Below are 10,738 nucleotides of genomic sequence, written 5' to 3' on the forward strand. Positions count from 1 at the left end.
CCATTCACTGTCATTATAATACTTGTATTATCCAGGGCATTTTTAATATAATTCTCACTGTATTCGTCTGAAAGAAGAATGTCATTTACACCTAGGATGGCTTGAGGGTGAGTAAATCATGGGGCTATTTTCATTTTTGGGTGAACTATCCCTTTAAATCATTGTGCTGAAACTTACTCCTTTTGCATTGCATAGTCTTGAAAAATATTTGATCATTTAAAAGTGTGAAACTTTGTTTCAGGTGAATTACCATGCCAGGTGTTACCACTTGTCCCCACTGACTGCCATCAGTGTGATGTACAATGTCACCAAAACTCAGGTAATGTATATTATATATCTTACCTTTGTCGCTGTGTTGTTGCTCAAAAATAGCATCTTTTAAAGAATGGTTTGACAGCAGGTCAATTGGGTACCTTAGGAGTACCTCAAGGCTCGGTGCTTGGACCTATTCTTTATACAGGCGCAAACCAGATAATGTAGAAGTAAATGTTAAATATAAATGCAAATTCATCCAATTTCATTCCACAAGCACCTCATAACTTTGGGAAAGGAAACCTCTGAAAGAATCCTGTTACAAAATATAATGTATAATACCATAATTGATTGTCTTTTGTCCTTTTGTCTTTTTGTCCATTTATTGTCTCTCTCTCTCTCTCTCTCTCTCTCTCTCTCTCTCTCTCTCTCTCTCTCTCTCTCTCTCTCTCTCTCTCTCTCTCTCTCTCTCTCTCTCTCTCTCTCACACTCACACTCACACTCACACTCACACTCACACTCTCTCTCTCTCTCTCTCTCTCTCTCTCTCACACTCACACTCACACTCACACTCTCTCTCTCTCTCTCTCTCTCTCACTCACACTCACACTCACACTCACACACAGGGTCCAAAGGCTTTATGGAAAGGAATGGGCAGCACTTTTGTGGTACAGGGGGTCACGCTGGGAACAGAGGGCATCATCAGCGAATGCACCCCATTACCAAGGTATAAAAATAGACAATGTAAGCCATAACTGATACGTGTCCATGAAAACACCATCTTAGTTTTTTTTTAGTTTTGCAGAGTATTTTCGTTTATTTATATGTCCTATATAGGGCTGGGCGATATGGCCCACAAAAATAATCACAATAAAAAAATGTAATATCAGTCAATCTAATAATTATCATGATAAATGTCAAATCTTTATTTCTTTCAAGTTTAATGACAGATTTTTTCTCCTAAGTGAAAGTTGTAGAAACAAGACCATAAATTGTGGTTTTAAACTACTCTTTATTGTCAGAACATGACAAATACTTAATGTTTTTTTAATTCTTTACACTTTTCCAGTCATTGTTCCATAACAAAATAAATATCTTAATAGAAAAATGTATTTCTTAGTTCCTGCATGTTCTGACAGGTGAAACAGGTTTGTGTTGCCTGACTTTGATGACGTGTAAGCACCTTTAATAGTATTAGGCTACACCTTTTGTCTCTTAGAATTGCTTATTTGACAGTAACTTGAGTTAGGATATAGATATGAATTGATGTTCATTAACCAAAACAGTAACATTAACAGTAACAACTAATTTTTATATGGAAAAATGTAAATATTCTGACTGTTTGAGTAATATAATTGACTGTATATATATATATATATATATATCTCGCTTAAATCACAGAATCATTTGTGTTCTTCGCTGAATTTAGGGGCTTGATCAGCTCGATCAAAACTTAACGAGCATTTCTCGAATTCTTGATACCGTTTTATTGAGGGAAATTATATTGCGATTAATTATCGTTATCGTTTTATCGCCCAGACCTAGTCCTATAATGACCTCAATATTAAGATCTGGATATTTTGATAAATGACAGTTTTCAGGATTTTAATTAGTTTGATCAATTCTCATGTTGTTTCCATTGTCCTTATTGAGGTAAATAATTGTTCTGTTTAATATTGTCATGTACATTCACAGGGAGTTATCACACAAGTGGAACCCTAAACAAGTTGTGGGACACTTAGTACTCAAAGGGTAAGTTAAGCTTAGTGATTTCACTTGCATTTTTGGTATTGTTTGGAAAATGCTCTAAGCTGCAAGTTGTTTATCTCTTGTTTCTTTTGAGTCATTATTTTACCTCGCTCTTCCATATCTGGGATCTATTTGAATAAGCTTCTGACTAAGCTTAATATGCAGGTAGTTTTCTATATAAAACAAAATCCCACAAAGAATACGGAAAGGGAATTCCATAGGCTTGACATTTAAACTATCTATCTTCTCCTTATCTCTTTTTGTGCAGTCCTTTGATCTTAAGAAATCATTGTGGGTTTTTTTCCAGTTTGACATATGTGGTTGCAATGCCGTTTTACTCAGCAAGTCTCATAGAGACTGTACAGGTAAGAGATTTTAATACACTCTTTGTCTTGTTGTCAAAAACCCTGAATTGCTCTTGCATACAGTAATAAAATATAAAAAATTATTGAATGCTTATGCTTAAAAAAAAGGGGAAATTGCTGCCATTAGAACAACTCAAGATATATTCTATCTTGTGCTGGTTTGCTTCTGAAGTGCAATCTTGCTCAAAAGTTTACACACCCCTTGCAGAATCTGTCAAATGTGAATTATTTTAACAAAATCATCATACAAATCAAACAAAATGTACTGTCCTGAATAAGATATTTTACATAAAGGCTGTTTACATATGGTCCACCAGACAAAAGCTACATTTATAAAAATTACCCCATTCAAAAGTTGACATACCCTTGATTCTTAATACTGTATGTCGTTACCTGGATGAGCCACGACTGTTTTTTTTTTTTTGTGACGGTTGTTAATGAGTCCCTTCTTTGCCCTGATCATAGACTGTTAAAAAAGATGGACGACGCACCTTCACTCTCTTCCATTGTAGTAAGTAAAGCCGCCAGTATCCAAATATGGCGCTGACATCTTGAGTCTCGAGTCTGCGCAGTAGTGAGCGCGAAGTGGAGCCGCGATATCAAGGTCTCACCCATAGACTGCTCCTGCCTAATCAATCACACGCCCCTGAACTTTTGGGGAAATAACAGTAATGGAAATGTAGAAATTAAAGTTAAAGCTCCAATCTCCTCCCAAAGTTCCCGAAAAAAGTCTGTTGGTGCCTCAGTGACTACTCACTCAGAGAAGCCGTCAATCTCAGCTGTCAATCATGAAGCCACACCCCTGTTGTTATAGCATCAAATAACTAACTAAAACCAAACTTTTTTTAAAGAACAAACACTAACATCAGTGTGATTAAAAACTCCCTAAAATGACAGAAACCTAGCCTAGAAATCTAGACGCACCCTAGCGGCAGAAAATGTATTTTGCTGTGAGTGTAGTCTAGCAACTCTCGGTAGACCTGAGAGCTGGAAAAACCAAACTCTGGTCAGGCCAATCCCAGCGTGTGTAGAGTCGGTGGGCGGGCTTAACATAATGACGGCACGTCAAGGCAGAGTTGCGGAGGTTCTGCGTGCTAATCGTAAACAAAGCAGCTGTCGAACAGCGGTCTTTTGAATCGGCTTTGGCCGCAACTCTGGAAGACTTGGAGTTGAGCTTTTCTTTGAGAAAAGAACAAAGGAAGGCACTGAAGTCATTCTTAAGAAAAGATGATGTGTTCGAAGTTTTGCCGACCGGATACGGCGAAAGTCTAGCAACTAACGTTAGCTCGGCATCACCTTCTTCTTTGCTCTGGTTGGTTGTGGCTGTCATGTGTCATGGCGCTATCCAATCGCGTGCAGAGGGAATTTGAAAGACAACTGTTTATCCCGCCCCTCGGATTGAGCCCTGTCAATGGTGAGTTTCCAGACCCAACATCTAGATGTGGGTCTGGCTTGTCAGGCTAACAGAAACCCTCTTTGGAAAAATAATTGTTTTAAGTGTAATTTGATTGTTTAGTTTGTCTATGTCCCATTACATTACACGAAGAGGGCGAGGTTTATGAGCTATACTGCATCCAGCCACTTGGGGGCGATTTAAATGCTTTGGCTTCACTTTTCAGGACTCGTGTGGCACGCTTGGTCCTGAGCAGTTAAACTGCCCAATGTTCCTCAGAAAAATCCTTCAGGTCCTGCATATTCTTCAGTTTGCCAGCATCTTTTGCATATTTGATGACCTATCTGATGACAATATTTTGAGATCTATCTTTTCACATGGAGGACAATTGAGATACTCAAATACAACTATAGCCGCGTTTCCACCGCAGGAACTTCCCTAGGAACTATGGGGTGGTACTCGGTGTGTTTCGACCGCAGGAACCAGGGTCTAAATGAAGTTCCGGGTAAATATTTCCCCTTCCGACAATCCCTGCTATTTTAAATAGTAGTACTTTTTCAAAGTTCAGGAACTTTCGGGGGTGGGACTTGGGCACTGAATATACTGATTGGTTGAGCTCACGCAGCATTTTATTTCAACCGCCATAAGTCTTTTGCGAGGTTCGCGTTTGTTCTGCGTTCAGAAAATATCAGTCTTGCTCTTTCTGTCCGATGGCGCGCGCTCATCTCAGCTATCTCACAATCAATGTTCGTAATAGCTGATAATAACATACGTTGTCTTATTTTAAATCTAGCTTTTCAAGCTTTCAGAATACACTTTAGTATCAGTGCTCGTCTCTTTTCCGCCGTTTTATTAATTACCTCTTTAGTAAACCAAAATATAACCAGCAAAAGCAGCACAGCTTGAAGCTCCTCCATACTTGTTATTGTTGCAGACAGTATCGCACAACAATGATTACTGTCCGTCAGTGACTGGGAGGAACAGTCGCGCGCAGTCCCACGTCTCTGGACTAATTTGCCTAATCTTCACGGTACTTTAGACCGCAGTGGAAACGCAGACAGTAGCAGGTCTGGGGGAAAAAAAGTTCCTGGTACAAATTGTTCTGGCTAATTTCGGTGGAAACGGGGCTTATTAAAAAAGTTTCAAATATTCACTGATGCTCCAGAAGGAAACATGATGTATTAAGAGCTGAATTAAGAACATGAAGAAACTTTTGAACAGTATGAAGATGTCCACATTTTTTTGTTTAAATATCAGTGTTTTTCATTTAGTACTGTTTCCCGGAAGACAAATTAAGTGCAATTTACTTTGATCTTCAAATTCAAAAAGTTTTCACCCCCCGGCTCTTAAGGCATCGTGTTTCCTTCTGGAGCATCAATGAATGTTTGCGCTTTTTTTAATAGTCGTGTTTGCGTCCCTCAATTGTCCTCGTTGTGAAAAGATGGATCTCATCTACAGTCACTGCTGGAAAGGGTTCAAACATGCAAAAGATGCTGGAAAACTGAAGAATTTGCAGGACCTGGAGGATTTTTCTGAAGAACATTGGGCAGTTGTAAAAAAAGTCAACTATAAAAACATATTTTTTGTAAAATATCTTATTCAGGACAGTACTAAATAAAAACTAACATGCATTTTGTATGATCCCTCTTATTTTGTTAAAATAATTAACATTTTGCATATTCTGCAAGGGGTATGTAAACTTTTGAGCACAACTATGTGTCTTGTTTGAAGGATGTTTAGATTATTTTATAGAAAAACAAGACTTTGATTAAGAAAATAATGTTTGCCCAATGAAGATACTGAAGTTTTATAACTCATTTAAATAATGAAATATTACAAATATGTTTTCCAACAATGAATAAAGTGCTTTCACATTTGAACAAAACATCTTGATCAGGCTAAATGCTTTAGGAAACACTGTTTGATTTTGATCTTGTGGTAAACAAGCAAAGTTTTGGTAACTGCCTCTCCAATGCGTCAGTTTTACATCTGATAATTATTGGAAAATCTGAGTTGCTATTCAATAACAGCATTTGTTTTGCTTTAATTTTGACTTTAGCTGTTTGGAATTTGCTGTAGGAATTGTGCTTTTGTAAACATTACAAACTATTTGGAGGTTGTCAAGTCAAAATTAAGTTTGTCTTATCATCTATAAAGACTGATACTGATTAACTGATTAATTAATAAAAGCTTTTGTAAAGTCTACACTACCATTCAAACGTTTGGGGCCGGTAAGGTTTATTTTTTATATTCTTGAAGGAAGTCTTATATGCTCCCCAAGTCTGAAATAGTTATATCGGGAAATATATTACAATAACTTTTCTATTTGAACATAATTTAAAATGTAAATTATTCCTGTGATGGCAAAGCTAAAATTTCAGCATCATTACTCCAGTCTTTTAGTGTCACATGATCCTTCAGAAATCATTCTAATATGCTGATTCAGCGTTGAAGAAACATTTCTAATTGTTAACAATGGTAAAAAATGTTTTCCTGCCAAATATTTTGTGGATACTGTGAACAGGATTTAGTTGAAATAGATCATTTTTGATCAATTAAATGCATCCTTGCTTGATAAAAGAATGAATTTCTTTCAAACTTACTGACCCCAAACTTTTGAACAATAGTGTAAATAGTAAAATATTTAACAAAAATCTAAAACATACATTGTTATATCGCCTAGCCCAAATTCATTAAGTGTTTCCTCTTGGTGTTCCTTCACCAGAGTGAAATAATCCGAGACAACCCCGGCATCCTGGACTGTGTGAAAGAGGGTCTGGGACGTGTAATGGGCATGGGAGTGCCTCACAGCAAGCGTCTCCTTCCCCTCTGGAACCTTGTGTTCCCCACAGTCCTCCACGGCATCCTCCACTATCTCATCAGCTCCAGCGTGCAGCGGCTGGTTCTTTACCTGCTTCGGCGTCGGAATAACGGCTCACCGAAGCACTTGTCCCCTGACTCGGGAGCAGACACGGTCCAGTCTATGTTGGATGCATACTTCCCTGAGCTCATGGCCAGCTTTGCCGCCAGCCTGTGTGCAGATGTGCTGTTGTTTCCTTTGGAAACGGTGTTGCACAGGCTGCATATCCAGGGAACGCGCACTATCATCGACAACACGGATCTGGGCTTTGAAGTGTTGCCCATAAACACCCAATATGAAGGAATGAAGGACTGCATTAATGCCATTCGCCGTGTGGAGGGCACCATGGGCTTCTACAAGGGCTTCGGCTCCATCGTGGTGCAGTACACGCTTCATGCCGCAGTGCTGCAGTTCACCAAGATGATCTACTCGACGCTGCTGCGAAACGCTTGATTCTGATTGATTCCTTACTACTGAGAGGTCCTTTTTTGGTTGAGTTGGACATTCCAGAAAATGTGTCCTAGTATGAATGGATAATTGCAGATATGCAAGGTTTTCTTTACGTCTTCCTGTGATTTGTCAGTCTACTTCCGTACGTTGTTTTATCATGCACTGGTTGTCTCATTGATTGCATGACACATTTATGCAAAATAGTCAATATGCTCTCATATCAGCACTGGATTTCAATAATTCTCATGGTGACCCCCAACGCTCCACAATCCTTCGCCACCAACGCCAAAACATGTATGATATTTATAAAACATTGACCTTTGTGATTTATATTTCCATGCTGTTTTCTCAATCTCATCAATGGTCACTAGGTTTCTTAATGTGGTTGTTTTTTGGCAACATTGGTTAAAGCCCTGTGCCAAGTTCTTTATGTCATTAAATTATTATTTGCACCTGAGTGAAACTTGTGCCAGTGTTTTGAAACAGTTCCTATTTGCCAGGTTTAACACGATATAAGAGATCACAAATTCAGTTTATTGAATAGAAGCCATTATGTACACAATAATGCAAATGTAAAAGTAACAAACATCTGGTTCCTGGGTGAGTAAATGAAAAGTTCTAAATTATTGGGCACCATGCTTTAAAATAAATGTCTATGACCTGTTTCATGTGAATCTGTTTTTCCTTTCATGTTACATATGTTACAATAAAAATATAGCCTATACACTACTGTAAAAATCTTTTGGGGACGGTTCACTAATTAAGGAAGCATTAAATTAATCGAATAATTCTATTTTAAATAAATGCTGTTCTTAAACTTTCTATTATCTAGTATATTGAGAAAATGTATCAGTTTCCACAAAAACATCTGCACAACTGTTTAACATTGATATTAATAATAAATGTTATTAGCATAGTGGAATGATTTCTGAAGGATCATGTGACACTGAAGACTGGAGTAATGATGCTGCAAATTCAGCTTTGCTATAAGAATAAATTATGTTTAACTGTATTTTTGAGCAAATAAATGCAGCCTTGGTAAGCTTAAGAGACTTATTTGAAAAGCATTAAAAAAATCTTATGGACCCCAATGTTTTGAACGGTGTTGTATCTCTATAGTGTTCAGAAAGATGCTTCTTTTTATTTGATATTATCCAGTCATTTTAAAGCTAATGTGAATAGCCGATCTATACCCTGTCAATATTTGTTCAATACCATTATTGAGAGAGAAATTCAAAGCTTTAGCACACATACATCTCGGAGACGTCCATTTCATGTGTGTGTTTACATGTGGAAGACGTATTTTTTAGAGTGTTTGCTCATCTGCAATACATCATTTTCTGTCAGATGTCAAATAGACATTTAAACAATGTCTTTAAGATGTTTATGATTTAGAATATATGTAAAACTGACATCTTAAAGATGTCCATCAGATGATTGTAAACATCAGATGATTGTAAACAGCAGATGCTTTCCAGAAGAATTTCACTGTTTTTCAGTGTTAGTTTATTTTTGAAAGGTAATTTCTGTATCGACACATACCCTAATCGTTTGGCAACATTTTTGATTATTTCCACCATTAGTTGTCCAGATGCAGTTGTCTGAACACATGTAGTGGGGCATGTTGTCACAGTATGGGGTAAGTTGTCACAATGAGAACCTGCCATTCAAGTTTTTTATAGACTCTTTTGCCAAATGTGAACAGTAAAAAAAAATATGAAGCTGCAAATTTAAAAGATAACATGCAACTATTAAATAAACACATGACAACTTTCCCCAATATTCTTATAGACATTTTAAACAAACACACAAGTCTAGTGCTCGAGAATACTTGAGTACATTCGAGTAGGCAAACTATAAAAATCTTACTTTGTGAGATTTTGCTTGTGGGCCATAACTTCCTACTATTAAGAAGGGTTGCAAAAATGTGATTTGGGATTTTTCTTAAAAAAAAGTTTATATGAGATTGTATCAGTTCTAATCTTATTTTGTGGGACAGCTACAGTGATCTTTATCAAACCAACACCACAACAAATTACCCATAGAGTACTGCGTTGCAATATTTGTTGTTGCGTAAATTATTAGAATTGTGAAATGAACTGTATTGAAAAAAAAAAACAGTAAAAAATCCATACTGTTACATTTTGCCTGCCTAGTGTCTGGGTGATTTGGTTACATCTGTGGAATTCTTACGAAAATGTGTGGGGTGAAGACAAGCTATGAGATTTGAGTCATCGTGTATATTAAGTCCATATATGTAGAAGTATTTATCTGTCACAAAGTCATTCTTGAGGTAAGTCTTGTACTCCGTTTGGGCTATAAAAGAGGCGTCTTTTGTGATTTGCAATAGTGCCAAAAGATGAAGGACAGAAAGCTTTGTAGTAAGAACTATTTCACTTGCATTCGTCTACTGAGCATATGTCATGATGGGGTTTTTTTCTCATCTCTTAAAATTTTTTTTACAGAGTTGTTGCTTGTAGTTCTCACATTGCACTTTGTCAGGTCAAATCAAAAATCGGCAAATAAAGAGTGCCTCAGGATTATTAAAAAAGATGCCTATGATATAATTAAACCTCATCTGAAGGTAAGTCTTTATGCTGGTCATTTTAATGTTTAATGTTGATTGTTTATTGACATAAGATAAAATAAATCTGCAATTTCTTCCCTGCCAGGCTAAAAATGTCTCTTGTCGCAACCAGGTAATTATGTCCTGGTTCACATGCAGTTTTGTTTTCATTAAATAAATACATTTAATATTGGAAGAAAAAAAATACACACATTTTAATATTGCCTACTTAATTTTATTTTTCAGAAGCATCTAAATATTTAAATATTATGTGCATCTTAAACTACTAATAAATAAATATTGGACAAAAGAGAATAAATTGTTAATATTTTGCCTTAATTTTGTTTCCAGATGCGTGTGGAAAAAAACATTTTGTGCATCTTAAACTGGACTTTAGCTGGAAGCTGTACAATATTTCAGGACATACAACAAATGATAAAAGACAGCAGTGTAAGAACAAATGTGTTACATTACATTAGCTAATTTTAACATTCAGAATGATTGTATTTATTTATTTATTTATGTATTATTCTGTTCTTTTTTGTAATGTTGTTATTACAATGTAGAACTGTATGGTCAAGTTTTTACATACATGCAATTTATCTTTTTTTTTCTCTCTCTCAGGAGAAGTGTGTCAAAAATACAACCAGACGATCACCACAAATCAAGAATTGCTCTGTTGAGTCCTTCCTGAAATGCTGGTGTAGTTTTATGTTTTTCGCAATCAATTGAAGTCGATCTGTTCTAGAATCCCCACAGCCCTAGAAAATGGATTGATAGATGGATGATTGTATTTTTTCTGCACAATGTGCACAGCATGAATGTTTTATTCTCAAATATTTGCTAAACAGTTAAATATGAAATATGTTTTGTCTTATGGTAAATGCACTGTCAGACAAGTATTTTGTCATAATTGTTTATGTTTATAACAGACTACTAATATGCCATGTATATAGCCTATGTAGACAACAAAGTTCATGACAATAAAGAATTATGCCTTTATATTCATTAAGTAAAGCCTTGTGTTCTCTTTTTGTAACAAATTAAAAAAGAAATGTTGGCTAAACATTTTTGAAAATGTTATGATTAATGGTGTGAGTAGG

At 36.3% G+C, this 10,738-nt stretch overlaps 1 protein-coding gene across 1 annotated transcript in view; it reads left to right on the forward strand.

Moving 5' to 3' along the window:
* The window catches only part of slc25a46 (solute carrier family 25 member 46), a 15,257-nt gene extending 4,612 nt beyond the window's left edge, over window positions 1–10,645 (forward strand). Inside the window, exons 4-11 of the mRNA XM_079815232.1 lie at window positions 242–319; window positions 879–979; window positions 1,948–2,004; window positions 2,309–2,366; window positions 6,485–9,653; window positions 9,742–9,768; window positions 9,987–10,085; window positions 10,260–10,645. Coding sequence (XP_079671358.1) covers window positions 242–319; window positions 879–979; window positions 1,948–2,004; window positions 2,309–2,366; window positions 6,485–7,072 — 882 coding nt within the window. The 3' untranslated portion in view covers window positions 7,073–9,653; window positions 9,742–9,768; window positions 9,987–10,085; window positions 10,260–10,645. The remainder of the gene's footprint in view (window positions 1–241; window positions 320–878; window positions 980–1,947; window positions 2,005–2,308; window positions 2,367–6,484; window positions 9,654–9,741; window positions 9,769–9,986; window positions 10,086–10,259) is intronic.
* The last annotated feature ends 93 nt before the right edge of the window (window positions 10,646–10,738 follow it).

This window comes from Gobio gobio (genome assembly GCF_949357685.1).
Source record: "Gobio gobio genome assembly, chromosome: 4".
NCBI lineage: Eukaryota > Metazoa > Chordata > Actinopteri > Cypriniformes > Gobionidae > Gobio > Gobio gobio.